The sequence below is a fragment of the Lynx rufus genome, unplaced genomic scaffold (genome assembly GCF_022079265.1).
Source record: "Lynx rufus isolate CCGP_SWC_20201006 ecotype Redwood Valley unplaced genomic scaffold, mLynRuf1.p SCAF_14, whole genome shotgun sequence".
Classification (NCBI taxonomy): domain Eukaryota; kingdom Metazoa; phylum Chordata; class Mammalia; order Carnivora; family Felidae; genus Lynx; species Lynx rufus.
Genome location: NW_025814828.1, coordinates 31,594,005 through 31,609,635, shown reverse-complemented (window position 1 = coordinate 31,609,635; position 15,631 = coordinate 31,594,005). Strand labels below are relative to the sequence as shown.

The window sequence follows — 15,631 nt, the reverse complement described above, 5'->3', positions numbered from 1 at the left end:
CATATAATTCAATATAGTCCTTTTGAAAACACTTTCAGGCTTAAAGAAAAAAATCTTACCTTAAATGTTTGGATGGTCTTTGTATGATTGGGCACCATTATGGGTTTATTTGTCATTTCTCCTACTTGACAGTTTATAATGATGTGTTCCAAGGCCAGGGGTCTTTTTCCAATCCCTTTTATGTCAAAGACATACTCCATACCATCTGCTTCATTTTGCACAATAAGTCTGCCCTGTGACAAATCAGCCAAATTTCAGCACTATAGAAGTCACAGTCGGATGCCCAACAATCTCTGCTATCTGATTAACTTTGAATCTGATTAATGAAATGAGCTGTCAAGGAGGTGTCAGTCATTGACTTTTCCGGTTTATGTCTAAATACTTCTACTGAATGAATAAAGATGAATTTCCTGTGAAAGCTCTGTATTTCTCTGGACTTTCTCTAAATGACAGAGTTTATATAGGCCTTCTTGTACATAGCAATTCCATACGTTTTTATGTCCTTGTCAAAGGAATATGTCTTAAGAAAGTATTCTCTGAAGTACCCCCTACATTAATGAATAAAAACAAAGGAACAATGATTTTACTCTGTTAAACATTTTGTGTAAAAATAATCTAGACATTAAGTATTGGCAGCCAGGGGTGTTGTGAATTTCAGAAATTTTATCCCTCAAGTTAAAACATTTATTAAGGTTTCAAGCAGAGTGAATACTGATGATCAAAATCATAGAAGATCTAACTTTTCTGCAAGAAGATTTATCATAAATTAGACATGTTAATATCATACATCAATTTATAGACATTATTAATACTAGGGAAAAAAATCAGTGAGTTCATACCATAATCTCACATTCCAAAATAGGTCTGAATGTGAGAGGATACTGCACAGTTTCACCTGCTCCAACATATAAAACAGAAGGTCCATAAAACCATTCTCCTTCTATAGTAACTTGACATTTCCATTCATTCTTTGTTTTGTTATTCTAAAGCGTGAAAAAAAAAGTAGAAAAATGTCAGAGGGATGATGATGATGAAGTTGAGTTACATATTAGTTCTTGGTATTTTTAATAAAATTATATATTATATTTTAAATTACATTTCAGAAAAATTACCGCTTGAAAGTCATAGTTGTTATGAACAACTATCAACAATGTGAACATAAGGCATGAGCATGACTATGCTTTCAATGTCAAATAGGCTGATCCATGGGTTATTTAATATTTAAGGAAATATTTGTTTAACTTACTAATTATTGTTAAAATTATAAAATGGTCTTAGAATCACACATTCTTCTCCTAATTATGGGCAATCTCTCTGGCAGACTGCTCAGATTGCCAAGCTTATATATCCCATCAGAACAAATTTCTGTGCTTTGAGTAGACTTTTGTTATATCTTTAATAATTAAACAAACGAAAACCAATTTCTAGTCTAGAAAATTCAACATTCCTTACAAATATATAACCTTCTTCTATGCTGTAGTATCACTTTGATAGCCAAGCTACAGTCATTGTTCTTAGTGCCCATGAACCCATCTCAATTGTGAGGATCACAACCAAATTTGAAGTAGAGAGATTGGAGGCAGATCATTACTCTGCCTGGTGGAACCAGGAATTCCTTTTGAGTAGGAATGTGATGATAAGTTAAGGAAGTTAGAGTTAATTTTTTAAGGAATGAGATCCAATGGAAGTGATTAGTGAGGGAAGTAACATGATAACATTTATATTCAGGAATATAAATTCTTGTCATCAACGTGGAAAAACAAATGGCAGCAGATAACGCTATTAGAAATTCTACTAGTTCAAGATGAAGGTTTGGAGGACTTTAATTGAGACAGTAGCAGTGGGGATGAAAAAAAGTACAAAAAATGTTTGCACTTACCACTGGAATATTCTGGGTAAGGGCTTCAAATGCTGGTGTTTCAAATTCAAACCTGGCCTCTGGTTCTTCTGCATTTACTATACCTTCAATGCAATAGACACGCACGTCATACCATGATGTCAACAAAATTTTACAAGGGTAGCGTCCAGCACTGAGAGGAACAAATCGTAAAGGAACTAGAACGGATCCATCTGCAACTATCAAAAACATTTAAAAAATAGCTTAATCATCTTTAATCACATAAATCCCAAAATTCATTTTGGGGTAAAGCAATATGTAATACTATTGTATTTAATGATATTGTATCATCTAGAAGAAACTAGCTTATCCTGAAGTAACACTCTACTCCTAAATCTCAAGGGCATAATAAGCAAGTTTATTTATCAGTGACAGAATATATCTCGCATAGGTCACAGGAAGATCTACTCAGGGACCCATGCTGTGAAAGATTCCATGAGCTTGCAACTGTACTTGCAAGTATAGGTCAGGAGAAGAAAAGTGGCTGGATGTTTGTTCACGGGCTTTTCAGTGCTCAACTCAAAAGTAATACACATAACATTGGGGTGCCTGGGTAGCTCAGTTAAGTGCCCAACCCTTGATTTCGGCTCAGATCAAGATCTCACAGTTTGTAGGTTTAAGCCCTGTGTCGGGGCTGTGGACTGACAATGTGAAGCCTGCTTGGGATTCTCTCTGTCTCTCTCTTTTTCTCTCTCTCTCTCATAATAAACAAACAAACAAACAAACAAACAAACATACATTAAAAAAATAATACACATTACAGATGACCCTTGAATAATACAGGCTTGAACTGTGCAGGTCCACTTACACACAGAATTTTTTCAATAAATACAAGAAAGTACTGTAAGTGTATTTTCTCTTCTTTAGGATTTTCTTTCGTCTAGCTTACTTTATTGTAAGAATACAGTATACAATACATATAACATGCAAGATGTGTGTTAATCAACTGTTATGCTATTGGTAAGGCTTCTGGCCAACAGGGGGCTATTAGTAGTGAAGTTTTGGGGGACTCAAAAGTAGGGATTTTCGACTGTGCAAGGGGGAATTGTTCCTAGCAGCTGTATTGTTCCAAGGGCCAATTAATTGGTCAGAATCAGACCCATGGCTCTATCTAACTGAATGGAGACTGAGAAATAAGACAGATATGTGGAATATTTGGTGAACATTATTGTCTGCCACATTTCTTATTTATTTATTTATTTATTAATTATTTTAAGTTTATTTTGAGAGAGAGTGTGTGCAAGCAGGAGAGAGGGGGAGAGAGGGGGGGAGAGAGAGAGAGAGAGAGAGAGAGAAGGAGGGAGGGAGAGAGAAAGAATCCTAAGCAGGATCCATGCTCAGCGTGGAGCCCAATGCGGCGCTTGATCCCAGGACCCTGGGATGATGACCTGAGCTGAAATAAAGAGTTGGATGCCCAACAAACTGAGACTCCCAGGTGTCCCTGTCTGCCACATTTCTATGACTTAGGGATACTCTGTTCCATACTAATCAAAATAATTTGCAGCTTGACCAGCAGGTTGAGATAATTTTTCCATAGTTAAAAAACCAAGGGAAGCAGAAGGAGGCATGCCCAAATATACTTCTCACATTACCTTGTTATACCATTAACCTTAAGTCAACAGTTAACAGCAGTTTAATGGTGGGTAGGCTTCTATGCTTGTCTTTTCCTTCTAATCAACACTAGTTTTTTTCTCTGCAGCTCCCCATTCTCCATGAAATGAAGATGAATAAATAAAATATACAAAAATTTATTTATAAAATAAATAGAAATCTCATGACACTAAAATAGGATCTAGTATAAGAATATAACATAAATTTCCCCACTAATGGCAAAGTATTTAAGTAACAGATAAAAAAGAAATGATAAAAAAATGATTAAAGCCTAGTTCTGTATTAGAAAGTTTTCTGAAACCAAGAAAACAAATCAAGCTTATCACCAATGACCAGATAAGTATTATGACATCAATTAGCTATAATTTTAATTCATTCACGTTTAGCACCTCAAATGTTAAAAATGGCAAACCTATTTTCAAATACACTGAAATTTATGCAAAGAAAATCAGTCACTCCTGCAAGAACATTAATTGCTTTAAATCATTTTAAAATCGAATTGGGGATTTGTATATGTGTGGTATACATTAGGTGTTATATACTATAAAAACATATTAATTACATGCACTGTAGCATGCTGCATGCTGTATATTTCTATGTGTCATACATAATACATATAACGTTAGTGTTATACATTGTATACTAAAATACACTGACGATGGATCACATTTGAAATTTATATTACATCTAAGCAAAGTTCAAGATTATCAGCTGGTCTAAAGAGAAAACAAAGGCTGTCAGAATGTTGTTATTTTTATTCTATCAAATTTAATTTTAGAATAAAAATTTTCTTCTCAGAAAGGACTTCAGTCACATTTTATCATCAGTGATTCATGGACTGTTTTCATTCTGAGAGAATTATTTGAGTTGTGACAACATCATTAGAACAAACCAGGTGAGATAATCATGTGATCAAAACGTGTTGCTTTATTAACAGAAATAAAGAAACCTCATCATTCTCTTTCACGAACAGACTGAAAGGAAAATATTTAGATTAGGTAATTTAAATAAAATTACACTGCTTAGAATAGGAAATTTAAGCAACTCAAGAGTAATTATTATTCTCATTGAAGACAGAGAATAACTGGCTATTTAATAGTAAACATGATTGAATGCACAAGTCCCAGTGTAAAGCTCCTACCAAAAGCTTTATGTTATATGCTACCCCCTTTTCCCTAAAAATATCGACTTCTTAATGATACTGAGTGTGAAAGTGAAAGCCAAGGATGTTCTTAAGTGAGCATTTTTCAACTCATGAAATGTTCATGAGTAAAGACCTTAAGGAATGCACAGTGCCAGCCTCTCTCCTTTACCAGTTGGAAAAGGAATCCATCCTAACAGTGGAATTCATGGAAATGATCACTTTTTTTAAATGTTTGTTTATTTTGGGGGGGGAGGGGTAGAGAGGTGGGGATGGAGGATCCTAAGCGGGCTCTGTGGTGACAGCAGCAAGCGCAATGTGGGGCTCGAATTCACGAACCCCAAGATCATGACCTGAGCCGAAGTCAGATGCTTAACTGACTGAGCCACCCAGGCACCCATGATCACTTTATTTCTGAAGGTACAGTGATAAAACAATTCTAATTTAACTGATTCATGCCACAAACGTAAGTAGAAATATCATAAACTGTCAACAGGAAGTCACTTCTGAATTAAGCCAGTATCCACATTCCCTTAAGATGTAAAATAGCAGAGGTGGAGAGGATTTGGATTTTTAAAAATTTGGAAATTTTATGGCTACATTATATCATCAAACTATCATTCTCTTTTTGGGATATGTTTTCTCAAAGTGTTTTCCAGTTCTGCACTGCAGCAGATACTGTCTATGCCCTGCCAGGTCCCCTGGGAATTTAAATCCTCCCTGTACGCAAATGGCTTTATGGAAAACTGTGACATTCTCTTCGAGGGCTTTCTCTGAACATACGAGGGTACTCAGCCTTCACATGGATCAGACCACAAATGTGTTTGTAGTCCTCAACAAATATGTAACAAATCGGTGGAAAAATAACCCAGCGTCTTTGACTTTTGGTAGGAATAACTCTAAAGTGAATTCTACACGAACTCCTAGAGATCCCCAGGGCAAGTGAGCCCAAAATGTTAATACTGATGACTACTCATTAACAGTCCCTGAATTGGCTTCTCCTTGATGTCTCTCACTATCTCATACTCTTACCTATGGTTTCTGAGATCACCTCTCGAACTACTTGCTCTCAAGACCTTGTTTCAGGGTCTGATGCTGGGGATCCCCAACGAAACTCACACCCTTAGACCCAGGAAAGAGAGCTTCCCATCCAGGGCCTCATGCTTTCTAGGGCCTCTGAGTCTCCTCTGGCACCATCTCTTTGGACATGCAAGGAATACGTGGGCCCAATGGTACAGGCCTACATGTAACCCAGCCCCATCCGTGTTCCTAGTTCATGGGATGCCATAATTCACAATCCAGAGTGTTTGGATCCTATTTCCAGGACCTTCACAGGACTCTTTTCTTTGACAGTTTTCTCAGTGGAACACTGCTAGAATTGAAACCTAATGTGTGGTTATCGAAGGGAGGATAGAGACCAAGATTAATTATGTGGGCTGATGCATCCACAAATTTGTACATGAGACCTCTTAAGGTACATGCCGTCGAAGTTGAAGGAAGGAAGAGAACAGAGTGAGCACCTGGCCAGGGCCCAGCTATTCTGTGCTATCATATTCTAGGGCAAAACTCTGAGGTGGCCAAGAATTCTAAATTCAAACTTGGTCTTACAGGTTGGCGTAAAGTTATATTTGTCAGGGTGGAATAATAGAATATAATCTATTTAAAAATTTGTTAGTTTGACTTACCACTTAAAAACTTTAGACATATGGAACATGGGCTTCCACCTGTACTTTTGAACTGGCATCACATATGTTAGGGACAATCTGGACCTGTCCTTTCCATCCCTACTCTACTCAGATGTAGCTCACCTGGGGCCTTTCCTACACATATGATCCTAGTAACTGTGGCAGTTCCCAAGGTTCTGTAATTAAAGATAACAAAATATATCTAAATTTAACAGATTACAGTTACTGAAAGAAATGAAGGAAATAAAGACAGAATCTCTCCAATGAAAGAATACATAATTTTATATAACATTAGCTACTAGAAGTCAGTGTGATGCACAGTTTTTTAAATAATCCATAAAAATATGCTACGCTTGGATCCTAGGAAAGGTCATGGTTGGGACAATAAGTCAATACTGTTCTTTTCGTTAACTATCAGTGCAAAAACAAACTACCTTAAAACTTAGTGGTTTAAGGACACAACCATCTATTTGCTCATGCTTCAGTGGTCTGACCTCATTTGGGAAAGCTTATGTATTTTATGTGGTATTAGCTCGGCTCACTCATAATTTGGGACCTCAACTAGGAATTCTGTCCATGAGCTCTCTAACCCGTGAGATGAGCCCAATGTTTCAAATAGTACATGAAAATTACTAACAGCAAAAGAGAGCCCTCATGTATGAATGGACATCGTACATCAGTTTCTTTCACACTCCTTAACAATCCATTGGCCAAAGCAGGTCACATGGCCAAGACCAGGGTCAACAAGAGAGGAGACTACACAAAACATATGTACAGCCAGATGTGATCCACGTGAGCTTTACTGAAACAATCTACCACGTCTTAACTGCAAAGGAAGATACATGTATAAAACTGGTAAGGCGAGAGTTAAAAATCCTGTTTTCTAGTTTTAGCTCCTTTCCTATATTGTGTGACCTTAGGCAAACAATTTAAAGAGGTTTTTTTTTTTTTTTTTTTTTTTAGAATTTAAGTTCTTAATCTGTTTAAATTAAGGAGTAAGATTTGATGAGTGGCTTTTAAATGTCTTATTTTTTGGCTTGGGGGGCACTGTGTCTGAAAAATACCAAAGACGGAATTTCAATACATAAATATAAAGCAAAGTAAGCTAGAGTTGATCTAGTTGAAGTAGAATGAGCAGCTAGAAGCTTCCATTCTTTTGCACAGCTCCCCTATAGACAGACAAAAGCATTTTAAAAGAACGCTAGGGCTCTATGGAATCTAATTTGATTAACTGACTTCTATTAGGTTTCTTTCTGCCTTAATGTTTCATGATTAGATGAAAGCACATCAGAAATATGGAAGAGACTAAGTGATATAGCCAAATCGTCATTATCTTCCACAATTATTTAGTATAATATTAGCAAGCATATCTTAATTCAGAAAATGAGATATCAAGAGAATTACTATATTTATGATGTGAATTCATTTATATAAATGAATTTATAATAAATACTTATTTGTTGTGAATGAATGCACGAGTAATTATATTTTCAGAGAATTTTGTGGCCCATTTGCTAATCTCACTTCCATCTACTACTAGAAAGTTTCAGTGCAGATTCTTTTTTCTATTCTACAAACAAAAAGACCAAATCACACACTATTGGGGATTTTACCCATTTTAGTTACTTTATCATGTTCTTATTGGTGCCCGAGCATGGACCTCACAAATACTCCGGTAAACGACAGATTCATTGTATGCTAATGACTGCTCATTATTATTATTATTAATACCAGAAACATGAAGTATGCCATAGACTTCATATAAAAAAAAGAAAAGGATTCAGCAATTACACATTTTAGAGTGTGCTTCATTTATTTTGTAAACTGTTTTCTTCAGTAGTAGTTTAGTATCATCCATTCAGGAAAAACTGTTTTCTGAAATGGCTTGCTGCTTAGATTGTCAAAGTTATTATACTATTCCATAAAGTAAAAGCAATTTTTAAAATGATAAAGACCCACACTATTTATGGACAAATTCAATTCTTGAAATACTGGTTAAAATGGATTTTGTCACTTCAAAAAAGGTTCAACCACTTTTGCTTTGCTATTACACACAAGATCTAAAATCATATAATGTTTAAGGGTGAAAAGAAAGAGAGGGATCAAAAGAGATAAAAAAAGAAAAAAGGAAGAAAGGAAGAAGGAAGGAGGATTAAAAAAAAAGGAGAGACGGAAGTAGGAATCAAGGAAGGAAAAAGGTTTTCAGGGATGCTAAGAGAATGAACGGCATGTGGCCTTTTTCTCCTAACCAATTCTAAATGGCTGAGAGCACTGGACTTTTCTCCCCATGAAGTTTGTAAGTATCTGTGACCAAGAAAGACCGGTATGCAGTTCCCTGTCAGATTTCGCTGAAAGCCAATGCCTGTACATGCTCACAGATGCCCTAAAGCATAGAAAGAAGCCCAGAGAGAGATCAAAGTGCTGTAATAAGTAAATGGCAAAATTTGACAATTATTTCCAGCAGAGCCACAGTAGGCTCATCAGGTAAAGGAAAACCTAATCTCATTAATTGTGTTGGTCAAGTCTAGTAGAGCTTTACTAATGTCCTGTCAGCTTGATCTTTCACTTATTCAAAGAAGTATAATAAATTCTCCTACTCTGTGGATTTGTTCATTTCTCCTTCCATATTTGTCAAATTTTGCTTCACACAGTTTGAGATTATGTGGTTAGGTGGAAATAAGTTTGGAGATTTTCTGCACATTGCAGGATTCTTTCTAAAATTAATATATTCATTAGCCTTAAAGTCTATTTATCCTAATATATTTAAGCCAGCTAATTTTTGATTGGTATATACCTGGTATATATACCTAGATATCTTACCAGGTAATTTTGTCAACAGCATACAGCTGCATTTCACTTTCTATGCTGAAAATATCACCTTTCACCATTTGGTCTGTTTATATTTACCATGATTAATGACCTATTTGTGTTGAACATCTCATATGCTGCTTCTCTGTACTACATCCTTCTTTCAATTCTTCTCTGTTATTATATTCTATTGGACTCATCAATGTTTTTTTTATTTCCTTTTATGCCTCTATTGGTTCAGAAATTATATATTCTATCTTTATATTTTCTTGGTTGTCCCAAGTTTTCAATATTTACACTTTATTAAAAACGTCTGAAAATAATTTAAACCTCTTCCCCTCAAATACAAGAACCTTACACATCTAATGGCAATACCCATCCCCCTGGTAAAGTTGTTTCCTAGTAATTGAGTTCACTTTGCTTTTAAAACACCTGAATTATTCATTAATGTTTCCATAGCCAACGCTCATTGAGATTTACACACATTTATTGATGATTTTAATAACCATTCTGACTGGATCCTAATTCTTTTTTCTGTATTCAATTTCCTTCATTCCTAAATAGGTCCTCCATTTGTTCTTTTAGCAAATACCTGTGAGTTCTAAATTGTCTCCGTCTCATTGTGGGATTGAAAATATTTTTATTTCATCCTTACTCTTGAGTGATAGTTTACTGGGATTTAAAATTCTAGGCTGACAGTTAATTTGCTTCAGCACTAATTCCATTGTCTTCTGGCTTCTCTTGACACTGTTGGGAATTGTGCCTTCAGTATAATTTTTGTTCCCTTGAAAATAATGTGTCTTTTTCTCTCCTTGCTTTTCAGAATTTACCCTTCTATTGTTTCACTATAACCGGATTAAGTGAATTTAGGTGTCACTCTTTTATCTTCTACAATTAAAAAAAACCATTTCTGCCTTTTCTTTTCTCGCTTGCTCCTACAATAAGACGGGCATCTTTCCCAGGTGGCCACTTGTACAGGGTCTCATTCTCCTTTCACTTTGCAGGGACTTCTTAGATCTAAACATGGAGGTAGCTCAACGCATCCCCATGGGTCAATTTCCTGTATCCAACAAGCATCCATCTATGAGCTGTAGGCAGGATATTTTCTTACATCCCTTGTCAGTTTTCAAATAATCTAGGGAAAAGCTGACATTTTAGAAAATGGCGTTATCTTCCTACTGATGGATAAACTCTCATGTCACCAGTAATATGCACCACAAATCACTTGGCTTCTTATCACCTCTGCCACCACCACCAGATCTACCTGCTCGATTCTACAAATCCTTGATAGAATGATGTTCCTCCACATTTTCCCCTATGGCTCCAGTTATTTTAAGTCCAGAGGGTTTGGATTGTCAAGAGGGATGCAGAGAAAGAAATGTTAATAGAGGACCACTTTAGAAAGTACTTGACACAGATTCATTCATTAGAAAAAAAGTTTTATAACACCTACTATGTGCCAGGAGGAACGCAATGAAGAGGCAGCTTCCTAGTTTTCTGGGACGTGCAGACAATACATTTCTAAGGAAAAGACACATCATGGGACTAGACTGTTTGCTCTGTATACTTAAATTTTCTTTTAATTAGGTATGAGCTGTGGAGGCTATTAAATGTGTTTTTCAATCAGGCCACATCAGCTCAGTAATTACTGGGAATTCCTCATAGGATTTATGTAAATGGGTGGCTGTTATCTTTCCTTTCCATTGCTATTGAATTTTTGAATTTCCATATGTATTCATGGATCATTTAATGGAAAATTAGAAGAGAGCTTATTATGGAGTAGCAGCTTGCCAATATTTTAACTAGGAAGTTGTCTTTTCTATATAATTTTTTAAGAAGACAAAATTTCCAAGAGAACTGAAATAAAATTTCTAATTAACCCTTCCATGGGGAAGGAAGCAAGGGATTACTGATGACAAATTAACTGTTTTGCATTTCCAATTCTGAATACCATAAACTTTGTCTAATTGTTATGTGTTAAAAATAAAATCTGTTTTAAACAGAGTTGATTTTCAAGTTCTCTAGATTGATATACTAAGAGTGCAAATTAAGCTGTTAGCAAGCCAATAAACAACACGTTCTCTAGGACTTAAACTAGGGGGAGAGGCTTATGCAATTTTTGATTAAATGTCATCCTAAATGTATTATTGCATAACATATGTTCACTATTGAAGATCTAATAGAAAGATTAAGACGCTGTTTGAAGTTCACATTTGTTTTTGCTTGCAGGCTCTACGTCCATAGATATAAAACAATAAAAGGCAAAGTGAGACATTGATAGAACCGAAAGTATCTTACAATAGAACTATAAGGAGAAGTAATATATACACAGTCTTGGATATTACAATTATGTTGACTTGGATATGGCAAATTATTTGACTCAAAATGTAATTTTTTTGATAATATAAGACACAATCTTGTTTTGTTATTGTATGGTGCAAAGTAGAAAGAACGAACCTGGGGCTGGCAGAACCCCCAAATGTTATGACAAGACACAGATTAACAAATGAACAAGCTGGAAACTCTGGCTCTGGGAGGACACGTAGGAGGGCAGCCAGAGGAGAAAGGCGGATTAGTCAAACATTTGTGCTTGGGATTTTCAAAAACAGAAGCAAAATTATAATCAAGTATGTAGACCAGACATAAGAAAAACTAGGTCAGGTTGACGTCAGAGACCAGTTCTACAAGTCAAGAAAGACCTAGGATCCCAAGTTCAGAGGCAAGGTTCTTGTTTGAGGGAGCTTGGGCTGTCCAGAACAAGAGTGGATGGTAGGAAGAGTTTACCGGTACCTAGGGAGGAGTCTGAAAACAACTCACTAGTATTGTAAGAAATAAAGTTGAAGTCTATAGCTGAGTACTAGAACACGAGGGATAGAGGAAGATGCAATCACAAGGATGGGATCATACAAAGAAGGGGCCCAGGCTGCCAGATTAATATTACTGTACTACTCATGAGACTGCAGGCATGACAGGGGAGCCTGGGGGACAGCACCAATGGGTGCTTACATCCCAGGTCTCAGAAGAGAATTGGCTCAGGACCTGGGATGAAGTATTTGAGCAGAGACAGTAGGGAAAAGGGAAAGAAATTGGATATTGTCTATGGAAGCTGCTGACGGTGTAACGAGAAGAATTCTTTAAAATATTAACAGTTGATAAATAAACATTTAAAAAAATTTTAAAAGGGGGCGCCTGGGTGGCTCAGTCAGTTGAATGTCAGACTTCAGCACAGGTCATGACCTCGTGGTCTGTGAGTTCTAGCCCCGCGTTGGGCTCTGTGCTGACAGCTCAGAGCCAGGAGCCTGCTTCCAATTCTGTGTCCCTGTCTCACTCTGCCCTTCCCTCGCTCATGCTCTGTCTCTCTCTCTCTGTCAAAAATAAACATTAAAAAATTTTTTTAAAAAATATTAACAGTTGGGGTTGCCTGCGTGGCTCAGTAGGTTAAGCACCCGACTCTTGATTTTGGCTCAGGTCACGATCTCAAGGTTCATGAGACTGAGCCCCTCATCGGATTTGCTCTCTCCCTGTCTCTCTGCTCCTCCCCTGCGCACACACACACATTCTCTGTCTCTCTCTCTCTCAAAATAAATAAATAGGCTTAAAAAGACTAAAATATTAACAGTAAGACACCATTGCTGTGTGGGATACATTTCATGTGCTTCCTGAGATTCCCTTGGTTCCTCCACCTGCAACTTCCTCCAGAACTAATGGAGCCAACCCTTCAGCTTCTGTGTCATGGACAGGTAGATCAGTCCCATGCTCAGAATTTCTGGCTCCTCTTGCCATGGTAGCACATGGAACCTGGCATTCTGTGGGGCCAGGGAAGGCCATCTCAAAGCCTAGCACCATTAACTCCCATGGAGTAAAATCTGGCAAATAGGTGCAGGAGACAGGAGGTTAACATATACACAGAATTCCTTTCCTCCCTCTCCCACGAGGATGGCTCAGAGGCACTTTTCACACTGTTTTGCAAAAGTGACACTTGCTGAGCGACCTGTTGCATCTATTCATGGAGATACCTAGCAGACACTGAGATAGCAGCTCAAGCGTCATTCACTGTTTCACTTTCCATCCTTCCCTTTCTTGTTTCTCTTTTTTCTCACTCTCATTGCCCTGAGTTTGCAACTCCCAAGTAAAGCATCAGTATATGATTCTTGCTTTGGGCTTCGTTTTCTAGGGGACTCAAACTAAGACAATCACCAACCTAAGAATAAAGAGCAGTGTGACTTTTTAATGCAGCATTGCAAAAAGGAAAAATCAACAAAGACTTTAGATTTGAGTGCTTACTCAAAAGACTTGATGTGACCTCTTACATGGCCTCTGAAAGGGATTTTAATTTTCTGGGATCGACTTTCTCCATTTGCAAAATGGAGACGTAAAGTGGTGGCATTATTCTGTACAGCAATGGTTCCCCAACTCTAATATGTGGATTAACTATGATGGTGATCCAGAAGGAGGCTTTTATTTTATTTTTAAACGTTTATTTATTATGAGAGAGAGCAAGAGCACAGAGGATGGGCAGAGAGACAGGGAGACAGAGAATCCGAGGCAGGTTTTTGCATTGTCAGCGCAGAACCCAATGCGGGGCTCGACCTCACAAATCGTGAGATCATGACCTGAGCAGGGTCGAGAATCAGATGAGTCAGATGTTTAACCGACTCAGCCACCCAGGCGCCCCTTGAAAGAGACTTTTAAAATACAGGTTCCTAGACCTCTTCCGACCTGGGAGTGATTCAGTAGGTCTGGAGTTGGCCCTTGAAGGTGTATTTTGTAAAAGGTCCCCAGGTGCCACTGTACAGCCAGAGTTGGCAACTACCAGCAACGTGGAAAGAACGCAGGCTTTGGACACTGCACCTCTCAAATCACTTTCATCTGTCAGAAGCTCAGCTAAAACTAGCAGGAACCACACAGGTAATGTGTTGACCCAGTAAGTGGCATGCACAAAGGGAATGACCACCTTTACAGTGACAGCATCCAGAGATGCACCTGAAATCATAAGATGTCATCCATCTTTCTCTACGTGGACCTCATTCTTGGAGACTCTACCCACTTACACCAGACTTCTATCCTCCCAGCTTGGCAAACCTGGGGAAAAATATCCCTTTTCCAGGGCACCTGGGTGGCTCAGTCATTTGAATGTCCAACTTTGGCTCCAGTCATCATCTCGCATTCGTGGGTTTGAGCCCCATATCGGGCTCTGTGCTGACACCTCAGAGCCTAGAGCCTGCTTTGGATTCTGTGTCTCCCTTTCTCTCTGCCCCTCCCCTACTTGTGCTTTGTCTCTCTCTATCTCTCCCTCTCAAAAAAAAAAAAAAAACAATGTTAAAGAAAATTTTAAAAATATATATTCCTTTTCTAAAATTCCAGCAAAGATCCCAAGTCTCTCTAAACCAACTCAAATCCTGAAATAATTTCTGTAACCAGGTGAATAAACACTCCAATGACTAGAAAACTAAGTAGACAAGCAGTGATCAGCTTGAACTGTGTATCAGGGTTATCATGTGCCCAATTACTGTCATTTCCACTAGTTTATAAGCTTCCTGAGGACAAGAATTTAGTATGATTTCTTCATCATTTGAACCCCTTTAAAACGAATCCAGATGAATGAATGAAAGTCTCCTAAATTTTTGATAAAATATAATGAAGTTTCTGACAAAAATAGATTTTAAAAAGTAACAAAACAAATGAAGAATGGAAGAGGCATAAATGTTACAATTAAACTATACATTTTTTAGGACAAATAATTAAATGAAATGCAGCATAGTTTAGATATGGATATGCATATATAATTAAATCATTTTTATTTATTTTATTAAATCATTTTTATATGTGAGAAAACATGTACTATGCCCAGAAAAAAAAAAATCCAAGCTATCAATCCTCCACAGAAATTCTTTTTTTTTCCTCCACAGAAATTCTTTCCTAACATTTCCAGTAAGCATTTCTAGTTTTTTCTCTTCTTATTATCTTAAGACTTATTGGAATCACACAATTAGAGCTCAAATATTCTGATAAAGATTTACATATTACTACATAATTTCCATCTCAAAAATCACAATGTTAACTGCAACTCTAAAATCTCTCTTTCTTGGGGCACCTGGATGGCTCAAGTTGGTTAAGCATTCGACTCTTGATTTTGGCTCAGGTCACAATCTCACGGGTTTGTGGTATTGAGCCCGTGATGGGCTCTGTGCTGACAGTGTGGAGCCTGCTTGGGACTCTCTTTCTTCCTCTCTCCCACTCGCTTGCTCTCTCTCTCAAAATAAATAAATACAACTTTAAGAAATAAATAAATAAAATCTCTCTTCAGAGAAAGATAAATATGAGATGATTTCACTTATATGTGGAATATAAAAAACAAAACAAGTAATCGAACAAACAAAAAAACCAGAAAGAGACCCACAAATACCCAGAACCAACTGATGGTTGCCTGAGGGAAGAGAGTGGGGGGATGGGCAAAATGGGTGGAGAGGAGTGGGAAGATCTAGGCTT

General features: G+C 37.2%; 1 protein-coding gene across 1 annotated transcript in view; it reads right to left on the bottom strand.

The window, feature by feature from the left end:
• The window catches only part of CFAP47 (cilia and flagella associated protein 47), a 544,467-nt gene that overhangs the window by 196,145 nt on the left and 332,691 nt on the right, over window positions 1-15,631 (bottom strand). The window contains exons 47-49 of the mRNA XM_047075775.1: window positions 1,880-2,076; window positions 840-983; window positions 60-233 (exon numbers count right to left, since the gene is read on the bottom strand). Coding sequence (XP_046931731.1) covers window positions 60-233; window positions 840-983; window positions 1,880-2,076 — 515 coding nt within the window. The remainder of the gene's footprint in view (window positions 1-59; window positions 234-839; window positions 984-1,879; window positions 2,077-15,631) is intronic.